The sequence below is a fragment of the Fulvia fulva genome, chromosome 10, assembly GCF_020509005.1.
Source record: "Fulvia fulva chromosome 10, complete sequence".
NCBI classification, from domain to species: Eukaryota; Fungi; Ascomycota; class Dothideomycetes; order Mycosphaerellales; family Mycosphaerellaceae; genus Fulvia; species Fulvia fulva.
Genome location: NC_063021.1, coordinates 3,000,345 through 3,019,942, shown reverse-complemented (window position 1 = coordinate 3,019,942; position 19,598 = coordinate 3,000,345). Strand labels below are relative to the sequence as shown.

General features: G+C 53.0%; 13 protein-coding genes across 13 annotated transcripts; 6 read left to right on the top strand and 7 right to left on the bottom strand.

The window, feature by feature from the left end:
• Positions 1 to 482: 482 nt before the first annotated feature.
• CLAFUR5_12203 (uncharacterized protein) lies at positions 483 to 819 on the bottom strand (the record flags this gene model as incomplete). Its single annotated transcript, XM_047911351.1, has 2 exons — positions 483 to 738; positions 791 to 819. The coding sequence occupies 2 exons, from the start codon at positions 817 to 819 to the stop codon at positions 483 to 485; spliced, it is 285 nt and encodes a 94-aa protein (XP_047766928.1).
• A 797-nt stretch (positions 820 to 1,616) lies between these two features.
• Positions 1,617 to 2,678, top strand: CLAFUR5_12202 (uncharacterized protein; the record flags this gene model as incomplete). Its single annotated transcript, XM_047911350.1, has 3 exons — positions 1,617 to 1,752; positions 1,810 to 2,191; positions 2,240 to 2,678. The coding sequence occupies 3 exons, from the start codon at positions 1,617 to 1,619 to the stop codon at positions 2,676 to 2,678; spliced, it is 957 nt and encodes a 318-aa protein (XP_047766929.1).
• Positions 2,679 to 5,005: 2,327 nt separating this feature from the next.
• On the bottom strand, positions 5,006 to 5,815 carry CLAFUR5_12201 (uncharacterized protein; the record flags this gene model as incomplete). Its single annotated transcript, XM_047911349.1, has 1 exon — positions 5,006 to 5,815. The coding sequence occupies one exon, from the start codon at positions 5,813 to 5,815 to the stop codon at positions 5,006 to 5,008; it is 810 nt and encodes a 269-aa protein (XP_047766930.1).
• Positions 5,816 to 6,603: 788 nt separating this feature from the next.
• Positions 6,604 to 7,933, bottom strand: CLAFUR5_12200 (uncharacterized protein; the record flags this gene model as incomplete). The annotated part of the gene is made up of 2 exons (XM_047911348.1): positions 6,604 to 7,576; positions 7,923 to 7,933. The coding sequence occupies 2 exons, from the start codon at positions 7,931 to 7,933 to the stop codon at positions 6,604 to 6,606; spliced, it is 984 nt and encodes a 327-aa protein (XP_047766931.1).
• A 215-nt stretch (positions 7,934 to 8,148) lies between these two features.
• On the top strand, positions 8,149 to 10,161 carry CLAFUR5_12199 (Diphthine--ammonia ligase; the record flags this gene model as incomplete). Its single annotated transcript, XM_047911347.1, has 1 exon — positions 8,149 to 10,161. The coding sequence occupies one exon, from the start codon at positions 8,149 to 8,151 to the stop codon at positions 10,159 to 10,161; it is 2,013 nt and encodes a 670-aa protein (XP_047767243.1).
• Positions 10,162 to 10,838: 677 nt separating this feature from the next.
• Positions 10,839 to 11,476, top strand: CLAFUR5_12198 (FAD-binding monooxygenase moxY; the record flags this gene model as incomplete). The annotated part of the gene is made up of 4 exons (XM_047911346.1): positions 10,839 to 10,936; positions 10,964 to 11,099; positions 11,122 to 11,334; positions 11,390 to 11,476. 4 exons carry the CDS (start codon positions 10,839 to 10,841, stop codon positions 11,474 to 11,476), a joined length of 534 nt encoding a protein of 177 aa, XP_047767120.1.
• Positions 11,477 to 11,497: 21 nt separating this feature from the next.
• CLAFUR5_12197 (FAD-binding monooxygenase moxY) lies at positions 11,498 to 11,962 on the top strand (the record flags this gene model as incomplete). The annotated part of the gene is made up of 1 exon (XM_047911345.1): positions 11,498 to 11,962. The coding sequence occupies one exon, from the start codon at positions 11,498 to 11,500 to the stop codon at positions 11,960 to 11,962; it is 465 nt and encodes a 154-aa protein (XP_047767239.1).
• A 51-nt stretch (positions 11,963 to 12,013) lies between these two features.
• Positions 12,014 to 13,032, bottom strand: CLAFUR5_12196 (uncharacterized protein; the record flags this gene model as incomplete). Its single annotated transcript, XM_047911344.1, has 2 exons — positions 12,014 to 12,570; positions 12,621 to 13,032. 2 exons carry the CDS (start codon positions 13,030 to 13,032, stop codon positions 12,014 to 12,016), a joined length of 969 nt encoding a protein of 322 aa, XP_047766912.1.
• A 602-nt stretch (positions 13,033 to 13,634) lies between these two features.
• Positions 13,635 to 15,140, top strand: CLAFUR5_12195 (Trichothecene 3-O-acetyltransferase; the record flags this gene model as incomplete). The annotated part of the gene is made up of 1 exon (XM_047911343.1): positions 13,635 to 15,140. The coding sequence occupies one exon, from the start codon at positions 13,635 to 13,637 to the stop codon at positions 15,138 to 15,140; it is 1,506 nt and encodes a 501-aa protein (XP_047767241.1).
• A 57-nt stretch (positions 15,141 to 15,197) lies between these two features.
• On the bottom strand, positions 15,198 to 15,875 carry CLAFUR5_12194 (uncharacterized protein; the record flags this gene model as incomplete). The annotated part of the gene is made up of 1 exon (XM_047911342.1): positions 15,198 to 15,875. The coding sequence occupies one exon, from the start codon at positions 15,873 to 15,875 to the stop codon at positions 15,198 to 15,200; it is 678 nt and encodes a 225-aa protein (XP_047767242.1).
• An 896-nt stretch (positions 15,876 to 16,771) lies between these two features.
• On the top strand, positions 16,772 to 17,767 carry CLAFUR5_12193 (uncharacterized protein; the record flags this gene model as incomplete). Its single annotated transcript, XM_047911341.1, has 1 exon — positions 16,772 to 17,767. One exon carries the CDS (start codon positions 16,772 to 16,774, stop codon positions 17,765 to 17,767), a length of 996 nt encoding a protein of 331 aa, XP_047767235.1.
• A 141-nt stretch (positions 17,768 to 17,908) lies between these two features.
• CLAFUR5_12192 (uncharacterized protein) lies at positions 17,909 to 18,661 on the bottom strand (the record flags this gene model as incomplete). The annotated part of the gene is made up of 1 exon (XM_047911340.1): positions 17,909 to 18,661. The coding sequence occupies one exon, from the start codon at positions 18,659 to 18,661 to the stop codon at positions 17,909 to 17,911; it is 753 nt and encodes a 250-aa protein (XP_047767236.1).
• A 196-nt stretch (positions 18,662 to 18,857) lies between these two features.
• Positions 18,858 to 19,166, bottom strand: CLAFUR5_12191 (uncharacterized protein; the record flags this gene model as incomplete). The annotated part of the gene is made up of 1 exon (XM_047911339.1): positions 18,858 to 19,166. One exon carries the CDS (start codon positions 19,164 to 19,166, stop codon positions 18,858 to 18,860), a length of 309 nt encoding a protein of 102 aa, XP_047767237.1.
• Between the last annotated feature and the right edge of the window lie 432 nt (positions 19,167 to 19,598).

The following is a 19,598-nucleotide window of genomic DNA, read 5'->3' as shown; positions in this document are numbered from 1 at the left end:
CGATAGTGAACCACCCAATCAACCAGTACCATGCCGAAGCCCAATAAGCACACACTGCCAATGCTCTCCCGGACATTGCCAGAACTCATCCGGCAGTTGCAGCCTGTACATGAAGGAAATCCCCACGAGTGAGAATACAACGATTTGAGCTAGGAGGGTCTTGATGCTCAGTGCGCTAGGCGGGCCTCTTTGTACTGTCTCGCGAGCTTGCACAAACAGTGCAGCGACGCCAAGGGCTTGTATAAATGGGCCTAGGTAGTAGCGAAGCCCTGCTTAGAGTAGTCCTGAATACCATAAGCGTTCATTTCGTGGACGGTGGCGCCGAAAATGGCTGGGATCAGGCTGATCGCTAGGAAGGACATATAAGTGATGCTCAATACGATCTTTTGAGTTGGTCGTCGTGGAGGATGATCAAGGGCATGACCGAATCCATGTCCATCTCATCAGCTTGCCACGCAGTGTACCTGTCAAAAGTGGCCGTCCTACATGATGAGATGGCCGATGAAGACCACGCCGAACTGCGACAGATTGAGACAGTCGCTTAGGGTTAGGGGCTGATTTACTAGATAGACGCCTGGCCAGTTGATAACCACGAAGTCCAGGGCCAGTGAGAAGTGGAAGGTCGCGATGATGAGGTTGAAGAGGACATATAGTAAGGAGATGCCCATGCAGTCACCGCGTCTGCGTATTTGCGACAACTGTGGGACAAAAGACGCCGCGCTCGCGACGACGAGTATGCTGCAGGCAATCAGTCTCAGACACATAGATCGCGCTGCTAATAGACACTTACAATCGTGCGGCAGTATCAATGCCGTCCATTCCCTCACAGGCTTACGACGATATGGCTCTATCGAAGGCTGCAAGAAATCAGCAGGGGGTTCACGGTTGGGGAACGGAAACCTCTCATATGAAATAACGATTGTAAGCGCTCTATGTCATGAAATACACTGGCCTAGACGCGACTGTTGCACGCGGCGCAGCGAAGAGAGCGCTTCGACAAGACTGGAGACTGATGGGCGCTTACAGTTCGAATTAGCTTTCCTGGCAAAGCCTTCCTCCAGAGGATAGTCCGCGAACCGCCGGAGGTCAAATATGTCGTTGCGTCCATGAGGCAGATTTAGGCAGATACTCGCCATATGGCGAAAAAGGGCCTTCTGACAGTCCACGCTTTTAAGACCTGCAAGAGGGTTGAGAACATGTCGCGGCGCATGCCTGGGGCCCGTCGAGAGATAGCCTACATGAGCACAGGCGATAGTCAAGCGAGTGCAGATAGGAGAACCACAGTCGACCCTGCGACACACACACACAATATCTTGTCAGCCTTCTGTCAATGACCTGTATTGCCCTCCACGTCAGCCACAACGGCGATGTGTGCGTCCTGGAGATTCTGCGTTTTCGAATGCTCCGTCATGACGATCTCTTGCTTGTGATCAGGCTCGCATGGCCGTGAGGCGACTAGTGTGTACTGTAATGGTGAATGGTGTCTGTTGACTGGGCTGATGAGGAAGTCGTCGATGGCACGGATGCACAACGCGACGCGCCTCCACTTCGACGCCATCCCTGAAAGTGGTCAGTGCGCAAGATTAGCGCACTCTTTGACAGCAAACGGAAGCCACATGTCGACCTCCACCAACAACAGTGCAGGTATCGTACCTTTGGCACCAGTCGCCATGAGTGATGCCGAAGACCTGTCGGCGGATACACTCCGATCGAAAGGCAATGACCTCTATCGCACAGGCAGGTTGTCAGAAGGTAAGTCGCCGTCTCTCGAGCACGGCAATTATCCTCTACGCATTCTAACGACCACAGCGATTCCGTACTACCAGAGAGCTGCTGAAGTCGGCTGTACTGACAGCAGGCCGTATTCGAACCTAGCAGCGGCTCAATTCGAGCTCGGCGACTACAAAGCTTCACTTGTCTCAAGCGCATCTGCTTTGGCGCTTCTGCCTACTGCTCATCCTGGAAATGAGGTAAAGAGGCAAAAGCAGATGCTGCGTCGTGCTAAGTGTCATCTACATCTCAAGAACCATGAAGCGGCACTAGAGTCAATAGCGTTGCTCTCGCCGTGTGCAGAGACGGTTGATCTGGAGGGAGTGGCTAGATCATATCAGCATGCTCAAAAGCAGACTGGCGATGGTATCGCTGCTTGGGAGAAGATATGTCTGGATGTCCCGCGATACAAGCCAACGCTGTAAGTCTTCTGGGCCCCTTGGGAGATGCTTCCTCTGATGTGCGCTAGGCTGAACGAAGCGGAGTATTTTCCCATTGGTCATGAGGAGCCAACGTCCCTGTACGATGCTTCTATGCTCTCTGAAGAACGTGAGAGCCTCTCTTTCTTCTTCTTCGGCGGCATCGGGGACGCAAGGCACCTCTATCAGACTCTGGTCGAGCTCGGCGAAGAGACCCGAAGCTCGAAGAGTCGTATCAAGGAGGTACATTGCACGATCGTTGACATCAAGGCCAGCAGTATTGCACGCAATGTCGTGATCATGCTACTGCTTGATGAAGCTACATCCTTGGTCGATGATCGGGAGTTACTGAAGATGAGCGCGCTGTTGCCTTGCCTTTTCTACACTTATCTCTGCGAATTGATTCCTACACACTTGTATGGAATGCTACAGCAGCGCATCAAACGAGCCATCAAGATCTTACGCGGACGGGCTGCATTCCCGTCCTGATTATCAGTTCCGGAACAGTACCATTCAGAAGTACTGCACTGCCTTCAGGACTGGAGAACAAGAGTACAGGAGGAGTTTCCTGTCTCGAGGTTGCGGCCGCAGATTGTCGAGCTTCGAAATGTGCAGAATGGTCAAGCTATGTTGCGAGAAACAATTGGATTGGGCAGCGAAGGCTCAATGACGAAGGAAAGAGCCTTTTACACTTCTACCGGAGCAGTACTCTTGTTGACTCAGGACAACTCGACTACCATCTTGGAACATATGAAGATGGCCTATGATGAATATACTATGATGCCAGATGAAAGAAAGAGCCGAGAAACAGCAGACATCATCGACGAAACGTTTCAGAGCAATGTCACACTGATTGACCTCGCCTGGCAACGTGACCGTGCCCTCAATGTTCCCGGAGTAAATCCTTTTGACTTTGGGGACCAGATGCACGATATGGGCATGCATCAGACAGACCGCGATGATCTATATTCCTTTTTCGCTACATGGGTCTACAATATCATGTTCGCCCTCAAAGAATTTCGCATTCGACTCAGCGTCGAGGCACATGTCGGTGAGGTCACACAGATACTCGAGGAACAACGATACGGAGCAGAGTATCGAGAGGAGCTTGGCGGCCAGCCTCATCGACAGTACGATCGCATTTACCTATCGAATGTGCCAGACTACATTGGAGGTACGCTAGCTACATATCTCTATGCTGTGCCGCTTACACGCCCTGCCAAGAGCTCGTACATCGGATCGATATGTGCCAGGAATCCCCGAAGATTCAAGCAACTTCGCCACTTCGACACAGAGTATGTCGCGCTCCACAGGCCTGCGGACTTACTCAAAATCTTCCATGTCCGCATGCAGCCTGTGGAATACAATGGCCTTCCAATGAACGCATATCACCATTGGTACCGCGAGACGCCGTCAAAGGCGCTCCAAGACCTCATTCCTCAGCAAAGATTGGAGACATGGTTGCATAAGCTGTTCCTAAAGATCGCGTTGCCCACAGAGAAGGAAGGCGTCGAGCTCGGCAACATTATCTTGTCGCCCTTGAACCTCAGCACGTTCTTTTGTGTACTGCGTCACCTACATTCGATCGGCTACCCAGCGCACTGGCTCAGCAATGTGCTCTCCCAACTGCTCTCGGGGTCAATCACCACCAAGGCTCGGCCTCCACGCAGCCAGCCGCTTACAGTTCAGGAGTTGGACGCTCAATTTTCAGAGTTGCGACAATCTATCGCGCCTTTCGTACTTGAACTATCGACTTTGGCTAGCATGTGGCAGCCGGTCCTGCCGTTCGGCTTCATCTCGTCTGCTGTCGCGCCGGCGGAGTCAATCAGCAAGTTCTCAGTGACCTTCAGAGAGGTCGAAATGACGGAGTACACTATTCCTCACTTTGCGCTCGTGATTTGGAAAGACAGTCTCGTTCGCAGAGCAGATGTGAACCCTCCCCTTCGGCCATACTTGCTGAGCGATGAGGAAGGCTACAATTTCCCAGCAGCAATGGATCTACGAGATGCAGGAATACATGTGCTTTCCTCATGGACATTTGAGCGGAGTACCTCCACCGCCACCTTCTGGGTACGGAGAGATGCGTTTCAGGAGATGACTAGGAGTGGTCTATGGGACATCGGTATCTGGCGGACCGACAACTGGGAACCTCATACACCACTAGGACAACTGAGGGCCAACTTGGTCGAGGTGAAGGATCTTGGTGTCTCTTGGACTGAGGAATCAGAATCGCTGGACGCTGCTGAACACGGTCTATCCGGATTACATCTCAATTCGGCATGAGCATGCCGCATTTGTATCGAATCACGAATCACGAATGCTACCCAGCTGACACACATTGAGAGGACCAAGCTCCTCTTCCATATTGTTCGGCCTGACCCCAGTGAACTGACGTCCAGGACAGGCAGCATTGTCGCACTTGCCCATCTTTTGCTATCACGACCCCCTGTGCTATCCCCTATTCGCGTAAGCTCCCCGGCCCATTCGAGCTCCTGCACCTTCGAAAGTGAGCCGACGAGTTTCAATACTTTTGACGTGTCGGCTACCTCATTTCACAGAAAACAAGCTGTCTCTTCAATGGTAATCAGCACGCTCGAGGCGACGTTGACTACAGCTTTGCTGTTCGAGCATGAGCATAACGAACCAGCCTTTTCACCACCCTTGGTAATCGAAAGCCAACGCAAAGTGAGTCAGCATATTTACAGAGCTGGGACCTCCATGGGATGAAAAGTGGTGGGCGCTTATGAACCAGAACAGTGTTCATGCCAAGAGTTGCTCACAAGCGCCCAACGCCATGTTGAGTGATAAGCGCTGCATCAAGATCCTTCCGGTGCACTGCCTGACTTTGCCATCAGCTTGCTCAGGACGTCTTCGATGCTTTCCCTGCCTTGGGCACGCTGTGCCAGCGTCAGGCCATATCCTGCAAGCTCACAATCTCGCCGAAGCGCCTCCTCTCGAGCTTCCTGAAGGTCGGCTCCTAGTCTCAAGCACATTCGCGCAGCTCCCAGCTTCCCGTGCTCCGCTGCATCAACTAATACAGACGTAGGGTCTACTCCGGCACCGAGAAGAGCTTCGATTGCAGGCAAGCTGGCTTCTTGATTCTTAGTTCCAATGGCATTATTCAAAGGATATATTCCAGATTTCCCACGTTGCTTGGGATTGGCTCCTCTTCTCAGAAGCTCTTCCAGAACAGGGAAATCCCGGTAACAAGCCGCGACACAGAGTGGCGTTCCCGAGTCCGGAGCAAGATCGAACATGTCACGCATGTCTTCATTGTCGGAGTCGATGTTCATGTTGTGCTTATCAAGAAGCTGCCGTACCATGGCGACAGCCCGTGCTTCGTCTCTGCACCTGGAGATGTCGTGCAGGGCAAGGCTACGATGAGGGTCGGCTCCACGGCTGCCAAGGTGGTCAAAGAGCTCAAAGTCTCCATTTGCGGCAACGTTGTTAAGCAGATGGTCCGACCAGTCGAAAATGTCCTGGGGACCAGCATATCCAGTCGCCTGCCGACTAGTATTTGTTTTGTTGACGTCGACACCTTGATCAATTAGCCAGTCCAGAGTATAGCGATCGTCGGCAAAAATCTTGCAGAATCTTATGTCCGGCTGATGCGATGTCACAACCATAGTCCACAAGCAATCGCAAGACAATACTATGTCGAACGTGACGCACTGATGCACTGTTGACATCTGTGCCGTTTTCCAGGAGACAGCGGATAATCGCAAGATCTGATCCTGATTCCGAGGAGCCTATCGTACGTTGGAATGCCCTGGTTGCATCGCTGCTTGTCGCTGCACCATCTGCGAAGATGTCCATGAGCCTAGTGACGTCGCCAGCGCATCATTCAGATCATTGTATACATCATGGTGAGCTCCGGCCATCACATGCACATTCGCTCGGTGTGTTTCAGTATTGTGCCGGAGAATTTGACGTCGCGGAGCGGAGGGCACTAAATTGAACGCGTTTGCTGGAGCTGTGGTGAAGAGACTGTAGTCAGAAGCTGATCAAACATCTTGAGGCTCGAACTTGCCGCCTGAAAATTGACTTCACATCTCATACCTGCGCCTGATCGTGCGGGACCTGGCGTTGCGCTTGCATCCTCGACGAATCATCTGCCTGCATGTTGACGTCCCACACTTAGAACATGATATCCGGGCTCTTGGCAATGCGGCGCAGGCGCTTGCACGGTGGTTCATGATAGGGAAGCATTTCGGCACCAGCAACATTGGCGCATATGCTTTTGAGTGCATATGTGAAGACCCTGACCATCGATACTGACGACTTGGGCGATGTCCTATCACTCAAGAAGACAGTATCGGAGCCATATCTCCCTCAATTATGCACTGAGCGGAGAGATCCCCGGTGCTCTTGGTGCTTTCAGCGGCCTGAGGTTGATCGTAATCATGTTCAAGGATCATACGAGGCGCACATAGTCCAGCTGGACGCCACGTCGAAGAAGAGCATGTCTAGTCATCCTCGGATCATAATTGATGACCTCTCCAGTACCACGATTACGATAATGAGCAACAACCACCGAATCGTCCTGCGTCACATCAGCATAAACACGCCTCCAATCCGAAGGCAGCGGTTGGAGTCTCGGATCACTTCGCTGGATCCTCGAAGTCTCTATATTCTGATATCGAACCAGAAAGCGCCTGTTGGTCCAGTACTGCTTAGATCTCCAAGTCGGCAACAAAGGCCCGAGTAACGCCTCGCCGTCCATCAAGCCATGGACATAAGCCCAGCCAACGACCGTGTAGGCTCCACCTTTGGCAGGTCTGATAATAAGTGGCGTGGACAGCCCGAGCAGTACGCTCACCACATCGCCGGGTTGCATGTCGAACGGTCCGAAACCCATGAACTTCCCGGCGGTGAAGAATCTCATGTCCGTCCATGTATCTCGGACAGAGTTGTTGACGGCATTCAGTTCTGACTCAGCGCTTCTACCGTCGGTTTCATCTGATTCGAGAACGGTCAATAGTCTTGCTTTCAGGGCCTCTAGAGGTTCGTGACGGATGGTGGGGAAACGCTCTGCCGTAAGGTCGAGCACGAGCGTCCTCGCCCAGGCATCGAGGAAGGGCTCATCGGTGATGTATGACGGAGCAGGGTGGATGTTCGCTGGTTGCAACCGCCGAAGGAGCTCCATCATGCTCGCGGCATTGGCATCAGATGACTCCGCCACAAAGCTCACGGCATCACACAACTTGCCCGTTGCGACCAGAGGGCCCTCGTCTTCGACATAGAAGTTTGCTGGCGAAAGACCACTTGCTTGGTATCCCTCCTCTTGGTCCCGGAATGCGGGAGGATAAGCTCGCAGGTCAGGTACCCAAGAGGGACCCTCAAATCCGGTCCCGGGTTGAGGATAGCACTGGGCCAGCAGGGCTAGCCTTCGTTGCTATCAGCTGCTGGCATGCGTCAGTGTGCCACAACTCGGCAAGCATGATCATTGGAGACAGCAGATCTGTCCGACGTGTGTCTAATGGCCGTCTGCGGTTGTGTTGATGATCATGTCGTTGCTGGCAAGACTTCACGCGAGAGTGAAACGTGGGAGAACGTCCTTCAGGCCCAAGCTTGGCATCGGCTGATATAGCCTAGCGTCAGCAGGGGGTCTGAGATCTCAGCATCGCGTATAACTTTCGAAATTCTTCGCAACCAAGACTTCTCCTCTTCGTGCGGCGGCGCGATTTCAAACAGTTTCCCATTGTTGCTCGTTCACCTCCCTGTGGTGCATACGCAGCGTCCATCGCGTCACAGAGCAAAAACATTGCATACCCGGGTAGATCAGCCACTTCCGACTTGACAGCCTCTGCTCATCGCGTGGCCCTGACGGCGCGTTGACATCCGGACAAACATTACTTGTGCATGTACCCATTTCTCCCATCCCATCACGACCATCACCCGACACGCATCAGACACGTTCTGATCGCTGGCAGATGCGCGATCCAGCTGGCGGGCCTGTATGCGTGTCGCATGTCCTCACGAGCTAGGTATCTGGACTTGCGTAGAGTTTTCACCATCACGTCCCTTCCCTTCATCCTTGTATCACACAGCCATGGGCCTCAACGTAGTCGCGTTGATCTCTGGAGGCAAGGACTCGCTGTTCTCCATACTTCATTGCCAGGCGAACGGGCACAAGGTGGTAGCGCTTGCCAACTTACACCCACCGCATCTGGAAAGTGGCCGGGCCGACGATCTCGAGAGCTACATGTACCAGACCATAGGACACAGCATCGTCCCGCTGTACGAAGAAGCCTTGGAGCTTCCATTGTACCGGCAAGGCATACTCGGCGGTGCAGTCAACCAAGCGAAGAGCTATGGCAGGAACACGACTTCCACCCAAGACACGGAGGACGAAACCGAATCGCTAGTCCCGCTGCTGCAGAAGGTCATCGCTGCACATCCTGAAGTCAACGCTGTCAGTACAGGAGCCATCCTTTCCGACTATCAGCGCACACGAGTCGAGAACGTCGCCATCCGTCTAGGACTCACGCCTTTGTCGTATTTGTGGCAATGGCCGAACTTGCCGCCGCACACTCAGAGTACTCTGTTGGAGGACATGGCTGCAGTTGGACAGGACTCAAGGATCGTCAAGGTCGCATCGGGAGGGCTGGATGAGACCTTCCTATGGGAAAATGTTGCCAATCCTCGCACCATCGCACGGCTTACCAAGGCCGCAAGTCGATTTGGAGCTGCCGATGATGGTGCCGTGCTTGGTGAAGGTGGTGAGTACGAGACTCTTGCCATCAGCGGCCCTGCCCCGCTGTGGAAGGGTAGGATCGATGTGCCAGAGGATGGCATCCAGATTATGCCCGGTGAAGCTGGCAGTGCTTCAGTCAGCATTAAGCAACCTTCTGTGATTTCATTACCTGTGAGCGACACCCCGAAGCTCTCCATCAGGACTCCGCCATTGCTCGAAGAACTCTTTCGTGAAGTTCTGGACAGCTTGCCCCAGCACGAGATCCCTGCCACAAAGCTTCTTGATCCAACATCAGACCACGACATCACCAATGACTCGGTCGCTTGTCTTTGCGACCTGGTCGCCGCCAGTGGCACGATAGCAGAGCAAACACGCTCCATCATGAACGAGGCCACGAATCGTCTGTCCTTGACAGGACACCAACTCAGCGACATCACATACACGATTATCACCTTGCGCGATATGAATGACTTCCCGGCCATCAACACGGTATACGGCAATTACTTTACTTGGCCAAATCCACCAGCACGAGTGACGATCGCATGCGCACAGGTCCTTCCACCAACGGCGCTGCTGACAATGAGCTTCGCATTCGCTCGTGGACCTCGTGAAGGCTTACATATCCAATCGAGATCGTACTGGGCTCCAGCGAATATTGGCCCATACTCACAAGCCATTAAGCTGAGTCACATTGTCGGATCTGATACCGCCCGTGGCCCAGTCTTCATCGCCGGCCAAATACCACTGATACCGGCAAGTATGGAGCTCCCGCAACCGTTGGCGACGAAGTCGAATGGTTTCGCCGAGCAGTCGATTCTGGCGCTGCAACATCTCGAGCGCATTCGCCGCGTCATGAAGGTTCGACAGTGGACATATGGCATCGCTTTCATCACAAAAGACAAAGATGAAAGCATGTCGACGAGCGAACGGGCTGAGATTGTGCGGCGAGCATGGTCGGCATTCCATCAAACGGCTCCAGCAGACGATGCTCAAGATGACACGCCTGATGACTTCGACGTATGGAATTCTGCACACGGCGCCGGAAGGACCCCTTGGCGCGTGCAAGCTTCAGATCAAGAGGCACCCTGTCAAATGAATACGCCGACACCACCGCTCGTTGTCATCAATGCTGACAGTTTGCCACGAGGAGCTGATGTAGAGTGGGTCGGCTGTGGCGATTCTGTCAGCAGTGGCACCCATTGCGTTCCATCTCACATCCTCAAGCTCTTCGGCACACTGCTGAATAGTTCAAGAGTCGTACATGCCAATGTTTGAGGCCTCTCGCGTAATGTAGGGCCAACGCAGGGTTCGCGACCGATGCAGAGTTGGTCGATGCAACGGAAGCGCTACGTGCATTAGGATCGTGCAGCCGCACTATCTACTTGTCACTTTGGGATAGCGCGCGATCATTGATCCGCCCGGCCGATGGTACTGATGGGGCTGGACACTGCTCGACTCGCTGCAACAGCGTCGGAAACTCCTCCAGAGGTCTCGTGCTACTTCAAGCGGGGTGCTTGTGGAGCTGGATGCCTTTGCGGCTGAACGACCATAGCCGAAAGCCTGCCCCTCCTTCGTCCTGCCGTGCACAACAATTGCTTACGATGGTCAACGATTGGAGCGTACTCTCGACGAAACGACCGATGCATGGCAGTGCTCGGGCTCGAAGCTCAATATCGAGATGCCGACTCTCATGCGCCTACCGCGGCGCACCTACCTCAACTGTCAGCCAAGTGGTACAGATCTCCACATTGCGCAGGTCCTTGTGGTGTAGCTTGCCCTCTGACATATGCGAGCTGGCCCGAGTGCCGCTGTAGTCTAAGCATGGCAACGACGGTCGACAGGCGTCTAGAGTATAAAGCTGCAGGTAGGATCTGCACTTGACTTCACCTTTATTCTTCCTTTTCCACTTCCTCTCAATCCATTCCATCTATTTCCGACGAGGAGGAAACATCATGGCTCCAGATCTCAATGCCGTTGCCGCTGGCGAGACGTTCGACTACTCGCAGCCTGGATCAAGTGGATATGAAGTTAACCAGGATTATACATGGAAGTGAGTGAAGCTCCATGGGACGCAAAGAACGGGGCGAGTTGTTCTAACAGCTGTTTTCAGTGATCCAAAGAATCGCAAGATTAAAGTGCTTACGATCGGGGGTGGAGTGACTGGCATCTTGATGGCATATCAGATTCAGAAGCTGTGTGAGAACGTAGAGCATGTCATTTACGAGAAGAATGCAGACATTGGAGGTACTTGGCTGGAGAACAATGGTTGCGATCCAGGAGGCGAATGTTGATGTGCATTTTACTGCGGTGAAGGAGGCGACGGAGAAGGGAGTGGTGGGGGCGGATGGGGTGGAGAGGGAGGTGGATACGATTGTGTGTGCGACTGGGTTTGATGTCAGTTATCGGCCGAGGTTTCCGCTGGTGGGGAGGGGTGGGGTGGATTTGAAGGTTTGTTGCAGTAAAAAGTGTGTGATGTGAGGAGGTTTATACTGATGCTTCGCAGGACAAGTGGAAGGTTTGCCCAGAGTCGTACCTAGGGCTTGGTATTCTTTATTTCCCTAACTTCATTACCTTTATTGGTCCAACGTGACCAGTTGAGGACGGATCCGTCATGGGACCGCTCCATACCGTTTCCGAATACGCTATCTCCATAATCAAGAAGATGCAGAACGAAAACGTTCACAGCTGGGCGCCCAAGCAATCCGTGACCGACCAGTTCAACGACCATGTCCAAGAATGGATCAAACACACTGTCTGGAAGGAAGACTGCCGCTCCTGGTACAAGGACAATAACACCGGCCGAGTTAATGCTGTCTGGCCTGGGTCATCTATGCACTATCAGCAGGTCATTGCTAGTCCCAGGTATGAGGATATGGACATGAGGTATCACCACAAGAACCAATGGGCGAGTCTAGGAATGGGGTGGACTGTGGAGAATAGAGCAGGAACGGGGGTGCTGGACAACTCGCCGTATCTGAACCTGAGAAATCTTGATCAGAAATGGTACGCGGCCAATGGTGGAGATGAGAAGGTGCTGGCGGAGCAGATCAATGAGCAGAATAAGCGAGTAGTCTGACGGCGAGGTAGTGAGCAGACAAGTCGGCTAGCTAGATTGTGATACAGCATATCATGAAGCTTTCTTCTCCTGAAGCGTGCCGTCTCTAATAGCCTTTTGCGAGAGTGTCCAGACCACAAAGCTGACCGCACTTAGCAAGAAGTCCACACCGAGAGCTGTGACTGCTGGATGGCTGAACAATGCTTGCCAGATCTCTGATATTGTCGCTCTTGACTGGTACACCAGATACGCCTGCTTCGCTGTCAATGCAATGGCGAAGAGTGCAACCGCTTGTTGCGCTAGCTGGTGCGTGAAGAAGGTCCTGCCTTTCTCGCTCGTGCTCTGACTGCTGTTCTGTGCCAATGCGAGTGGCACGAACAGCATCATTCGAGCAAACAGAATGACGGGGATTAGGTAAGGTCCACCAGCCGTGTAAGGTGCAATAGCGAGGCAGACACAATATGCCGCTATTGCTCGCAGGCTGATATTGCGCGACAGTCTAGCGTCGGCTCCAGTAGTTGCCGGCGAGCGTAACGCAGCAACGTAGAAGAGGTTCTGCGTGAACGATATAGGTAGGATCTGTGCCACGGCGAAGAAAGCCCACAGCCTGGGGACTCGTCGTCGTACGCCTACACCACCATCAGCATCGCTGCTCACCAGCGCGAAGTCGAAAGCGTACCTTCAGCCCCCATATACAAACAAATCGACAACGTCCCCAACAACTCCCACGACACCCACAGATACCTGACCTCATCCGCCACGATCGCCTCCCCGAAATCCCGAAACAACGTCGAACGCACCGACCACTGCCAGACCTTCGCCAGCGATATCGGGGCTCGCAACAATCCTATCGTGCTCGTCTGTGCGCTCCAGAGGATGTAGGACTGGATCAGCACGTGGAGCATGTTGACGGACAAGGTCGCGAAGCTGGCGATGGCCAGAAGGGAGAAGATGGCGACATGGGTGGTGGTGTTTGGGGGTGGGGAGAGTTGGCGGATGATGGTGGTGAGGAGGAGAGTGGTGAATAAGAGGGCGAGCAGGATGTAGAGCCAGAAGATTAGGCCGCCGGGGAGGTTTGTTGGGGTGGCCATGTCATAAGGTACTACTGATGGAGTTGTTGTTGTTGGTTTGGAGGTGAGGTTGTCCACGGAGAGGTTGGTGTGGGGAGATTGTGGCTGTGGCCATTGTGACTTGGGAAATTCTTCAATTGCCTCGTGTCACTTCGGTCTGTCAATATTCACCATAGGCATGTCACTTCATACCACGGCGGTATCTTACGATTCGACGACTACTACGCCACTACTATGCGCAAGTCGTGCTCATGTATCAAGTCGCGAGCTCCTCCGGTGCATGAAATGGAGACACTGTCAGGCATCGAGACTTCCCAAAGCTTGTCGAAACAGATCTCTGCCATCCATCTCCCCAGGTCGGCATGCAGTATGGCCTTGGGGGTTGAGCTGTCGAGGTGACGATATCTGATGTCGTGTGTCAGATGCGAGGGAAAGCGAGTATGCAGTGCATTGACCGGTTTCCTCCTCGTGTCACTGATCCAAAGTTGGATAGAGTTCATCCTCGACTCATACAAACTGTCACTCGAGCATCACGGGTCAATTCCTGGCGGAAGACTGGCCCAGATATCTCAGGTCTGTCTCGACCTCTGCATACCCTCTACACAGTATGATCAGCCCTGATCATGGCTTGTGATGGACGACAACCGACTCCGCTTCACGTCTTCGGCCAGCTACCTCGCCTGAGCAGTTTATACACACAAGTCTGTGTCTGCTTTCCGCTTGAAGGGAACAGCTCCCGGGAGAAGGTTGTTACTCGAATTCGGCGTGGTTACAGGAGGCTTGCTTGCTGGGTGCCATGGATAGCAGATGCTGTCGAATTTGATCATAGCGATGGCCTTTATAAGATCATACCAACACCAAGCTCGGCACCTTTCTCGGACTCCGGTAGTGCGTTCAGAGTCTCCGAAAGACGACTAGAAGACCGCTTGCCCAGCTATCAGGCGATCCGCGAGGCAGGCTTCCCGTTCTCATTATTGAGAGAAGAAGACTTGGCCAGCAGAAGAACACTACCGAATGGAACTGGCGCCGGTCTGGAGCCTCTAACATGCGCATATGGTAGTCTAAACGCAGAGAGGGAAGCCGCGATTTTTGAGGTACAAGTCAATCTTGTCGACGGGGGCTGCTTGCTTGTGTTCTCTGCTCAGCATAATTGCATGGATATGGTGGCAATGAGTGAGGCGATCAGACTATTCTTTGAAGCATGCAGAGACAACGGCACAGAGGACGCCGGACAGGATACTATGGAATTCGGACGTCTGGACCGATGGGGTACTTCTTTGGCAAGACACTCTGGTCAGAGCACAGTACGTGGTCAGGGCACAAGTCCAGAGCCTGCTCCAGTGTCTACTTCCAAGCCGGCCGCTCAGCCAGTGGTACTTTCAAGCGTCGATCCCACCACTGGTGATACCCCTGCGGCGACATGGTCATACATCGTGTTCTCCAACGACTCTCATACTCAGCTCAAAGCTCAAGCTATGCGGGACCTACCGGACCATGCAAAGACAGACTTTGTCTCCACGGATGATGTGATCTGCGCAATTCTATGGCAAAACATTACACATGCTCGTACAGTTCGACTCGCTTCGTCAGTCACGACATCCGACGGAGCAGTGACATCAACTACTTCTTTCGAGCGTCTAGTGGACTCTCGACCGTATCTTGGCCTCCCAGGCAGACACCCAGGGAACTTTGTCCACAAAGTCACGACTACTCTTTCCATCTCCGAAGTTGTGGACCAGACACTCGGATATCTAGCTTCTTGCCTGCGCAATACCCTCAGCGAAACCGACCGGATTGAACGCGAAGTCCGGGCTTCTGCAGAGGTACTCAGGGAGTCTCTTCGACTCAGAGCTGGAGCAGGCCCTCCAGAACGACCCAAGCCATCCAGTATGAACGTCAAGATGTCGTCGTGGGCGAAAGAGAAGTGCTATGAGTTCGACTTTGGTTGTTGTTTAGGCAAGCCGGAGGCTGTGAGGAGACCTGCTTTCGAGGCTTGGGAGGGACTGGCATTCCTGATGCCGAAAAGAATCGACGGAGAAATTGCTGCGGCTGTTTGTTTGAGGGAGGAGGATACGGAGAGATTGAAAGCTGACGAGAACTTCGCGAAATGGGTAAGGTGGGTAGGATGAACGCAATTTACATGGTACTGCCTTGAGACTCACCAACTTGGCCATCCCTACCACAATCTACTTTTCACCTTTAACTCTCGCATTGCCATCACTCTCCCTTTCCGCCTTCACCCTATCAGACTCCAACTTTTCCCTCGCTTCCTCTTCGTTCCTCTTCCACTCCTCCCACGCCATACGCATCTTATCCCCCCCAAACACATCCTTTGCACTCTCCTTGAACTTCTCCAGCTGATTTCGCAGCCTCTCAAGCTCATTCTCGACCAGCACTAGATGCTTCCTGATATAAGCATTCATACACTCCAACAGTCCCAACTCCGGCGAACTCCCATCTTCACACACCAGCAGCGCCGTACCGTGGAGACTACCGCAACAAGGCTGTCCAAAACGCTCGCTCCAGACGTCGCAGTCTGTCAGAAAACGGTTTGCGACTCTGCTGTAAGGCTCCCCGTAGTCCGTGTCCTGGAACTCGAGGCCAGTAGGTCGTGTGAAGTAGTCGTTCACGTCGAGGACGCAGATCTTGACCGGGTAGCCTAACATTTTGGATACGGGTGAGGGGAGCCAGTAGGAGCTGTCGTCGAAGATCGCCTTGGAGATGGAGCGGATGGTGAAGGTGTCGGATGGGCCGGGCATTACGTACGCGGCCTGGATCTGGCTGGCGCTGGGGTCTTCGTCGGGGTGGCGGTGAGCTTTGAACATTTTCGTGGTGGCGATGTCGTGGGATAGAGCTTTGAACATCTTGGTTGTGGTGGTGGCGTGGGATGGGGACACACGGTTGATGGAACGAGAAGCTTTAAATTGGGCCTGGCGCTTTTCTTTCGTCTCGGTGGTGCAGTCAATGTGTTTGTGACATTGGATCTTGTCGTGATGATTGCTTTTGATGGAAAAGGAGGGGTGTCGCCACGCGAGAGTAGATATTATTCACGGCTCCTTGTCTTGCTACAAGAATTGTCTTTCGATGCTTTGTGGAAGCATGTGTCTGCCGCCCTCCTCTGCAGTGAAGCAAGCCGTTCCCATGGCTTCACGTGCGGTGGCGTTCAGTCTGGCAATGTTTGTCATGTACAATGCCGAGAAGCTCTTATTCACTTGAGAGCGGGCAGAGGAATGACAATGTGTTTGCTTCATAGCTTGCTGACGAGTGACCGCTTGAACTGCCAGTGTGATAAAGTACGCCATGCGATGCACTCGCAGTAGTCCAGCGTAAATATACAGAAAAGAAGGACATATCAGGATCTTAGGAGGATTTTCAGGAACGAGAAATCGCGCAAGTATTGACTCACATGGATGTGGGTTGAGTTTGTGAATTTGCACGTGATGCGGTCTCAACCACTAGCATGGAAGTTAGTAGGCTTAGCGTCAGTCCGTGCGCTCACCATAAGCGGGGAGTCTTTGTCCTGTATCAGGCTGTGCAACTCACTCATATTTGCGTGGCTCTCGGAGAAAGCAAAGGCCACTTCCAATGACGACTTGATGGTGAATAGGCCTCTGGTATCTTCTACCTTGTCTCTCACTTGTCTGCCTCAGTGCTCGAACCTGCATGTGAGTTCCAAAAATGTGTGGACAGGGTATATATCATTGCTTGCACCCGTCGCAATGATCATGCCATTCCGACACTCCGCAGAGATCACAGAAGAATGTCCTTGTCAACACACTGGCTGGGCGATGAGCCATCAAGACTACTTATCAAGCAGAACTTCCAATTGATGGCACCAGATATGGCTACCGAGAGCGTCGCCGATGCACCAGTGATTCTCTTCCAGAGGCTCGAAATTCGTATCGCGATCAGTCTGCAAGGTGAGATCCTGTACTTCAACGATGATCGACTACTGGAAATCTCGTCCTTCGTGCCTGGAAAGAGCATCAAGGACCACGTCCTTTCAGCAATTCAGGACATCGTCAAGCTGCTGTTGCTCAAAAATCCGCAGTTCGTTGATCTCGAGTTTGATGAGCCTCTCTTCCAAGCTACGCCAGACCCGGAGGTAATGCGGCTTGCTGTGCTGCTGACCGTGGACCATAGCGACCTGACAGATGCGTGGATCGCAGCACACATCTCAGGCTACTCGAAGCACCACTTCACTGCCGACGAGGACACAGCCAGCTCTGCACTTGGACACATACTTGGTCCAGCAGTGCTTGCTCGCTTTCGACAATTCAATCTGGCATACATGCAGAGCTTGCTCATTGGCACCCCACAGCAAAAGAGTCTTTCCTTCAACCTTTGCCGAAACACCCTTGACGTGAGTCTGCAGGTCGCAACGTTACAGACCAAAGTGCCCTTTACGTACGGAGTGGTAGCATACATCCCTGACCAACTACAACGCGGCTTGTGGCTCATATCAACTAGTCGAAGACTAGCCAATATTCTTACGGATCGCAAGGTCGTTGTGGTGCATGGTCAGCAGTACAGTATCCTGACGATCTTCGTGGATGGTCAAGTTCGGATTACGGGAAACCATGTGGTGGATCACTTTCTACTCGTTCGCATATTCCTGCAGGATGGCCGTCAGAACATTGGTTGTCTGAAGGCCGAAGACGCGAGGATATACCAAATGCCAGTGGAAGGCCAGCCAAGTTCCGTGGATGGTCCAGGAGAGTTGATGGATACGTCGTCAGATGGTGGTAGCGCTTGATCAAGTAGCTGGTGTTCAGGATAACTGGGCCTTCTAGGCTTCGGCTCGTAACAGAGAAGCAGGAAATTCGAAGTTGTGCCAAAATTCATGCGCAAGAAGTAGCATGAAGTTGCGATTCATTACCGTGCCACTTATGTCCCATCAGAGACCTAGTTCGCTCAGCCCCATACGGACCAAAGCCAAAGCTGGGAGCATGTCCAGCCTAAGCACAGTTCGAACACAGAGGCGCAGAAGTAGCAGTAGTGCCAAGTGGTACAGCTGAGAGCGTAGGTAACGGCCACATCGGAAGCACCAGGCTCGGCCAGTAACCGTGCACCAAAGGTAGTTGTAGAATTCATTAAAAACAACATAAACTACTACCACGCTGCCGTTGCTCGCTTTGTACATGGCGACTGGATTGCGAGAGTTCTTTATCCAGATTAGGATGGCGGCGTGCAGGATCGCTGCTGTCTGGGTGGGCAGGAGATAGATGGCGTAAACGTTGATGGAGGGACGAGCTCCAGCTTCGCTTCTAGCTGATTTCGAAGCAGAGATTATCCCAAGTTTGTCCCCCTTCATCAGTCGATCGGATAGAGATCTTGACGAGTATGTACCCGCCATACTGTGAATTGAGATGAGGATCTGGATGATGTGCGCCGACAAGTAAGGTTGCCATGCTGGTTTCTTGAAAGCCGAGAATAGCAGTGTCCACAATGGCTGGGAGATCGCATATGTGACCGTCGTGAAAAGAGGATTCACGTTGAAGCTGCTCGGCAGTGCCTCTGGGGGCTCAGAGACGACCCACAGGCTGGAGATGAGGCCGATTTCGTCCATCATGACCACAAGAATGGCGGTGAGATGGAATACATGGTCCACGATGTCTCCCGCTTGTCCCAGTAGTGCAAGAAGCTCCATGGTATCGGTTGACTGCTTTGCCATCCACGATGAGTAATGGTCATGCACTGCAGAGCTGGGTAGATGTATGGAAGGTACATGAGAGCAGCTGCCATGATTGCTGCTAACTGTGCCGCAGCTGGCAGCCTGCGAAGTGTCAACTCAAACTGCCGAGCCCGACCGCTCAGAAGCTCCCTTGGTCCGTCACGTGGAGCGATCACCTGACTTGGGAGGTAGCGATCGTGAACGCGTTGCAGTCCTTGTCCTCACACCCGTTCGCGATCATGTACGGGTTGTGGTACATCATTAGGTCGTTCTTCAGGTCCGTGCCGACGTAGTCGTGCGTATACATGTGCATAGCCCTTAACTCGAACTCGACGGAGCCGCTGAACTCGAACCTGATCGCGCCCACGGCGATGACCAACCACTCGGGCATGATCGTGCACGTGCTAGTGCACGCGGTAGTCTTCTCGATCTTGTCCGTCACCACGATCACGTTCATCCTCCTGATCTTGACCCCCTTCATGACTCGGACGTAGTCTCGTGCGTGTGCATGCTCACGGACCCGTAGTGCGCGGATTGCTGGCAATGCATTGCCTCGTCCGGAGTGATGTTGATAGCGCCAGAAAGGCGGCTTAGATCAGGAACGCAGCAGGCCAGATCGTACATGCTGCCTGTGGTATCGACGGTATGGTTGTACTCTTGCATCTTGGCTCTTCTCTTCCAACAAAGCGTTCACACCAGAACGCCGCGCCGAGTTCCACTTTTGAATACGTCTCCCGTCTCATCTGCCACCCATCACTTTACTTTTGGATAACTTGTATCATGGCCAACTTGTGTCCATGTAGGGGCGAACTATCGACGACACCTGAACCGAGTTACGCCGCCCGGCCCGGTCACATTGAATTTATCCGCCTTGATAGTTCTTACTGACATGGCGCAGTGATGTGTGTGCCTC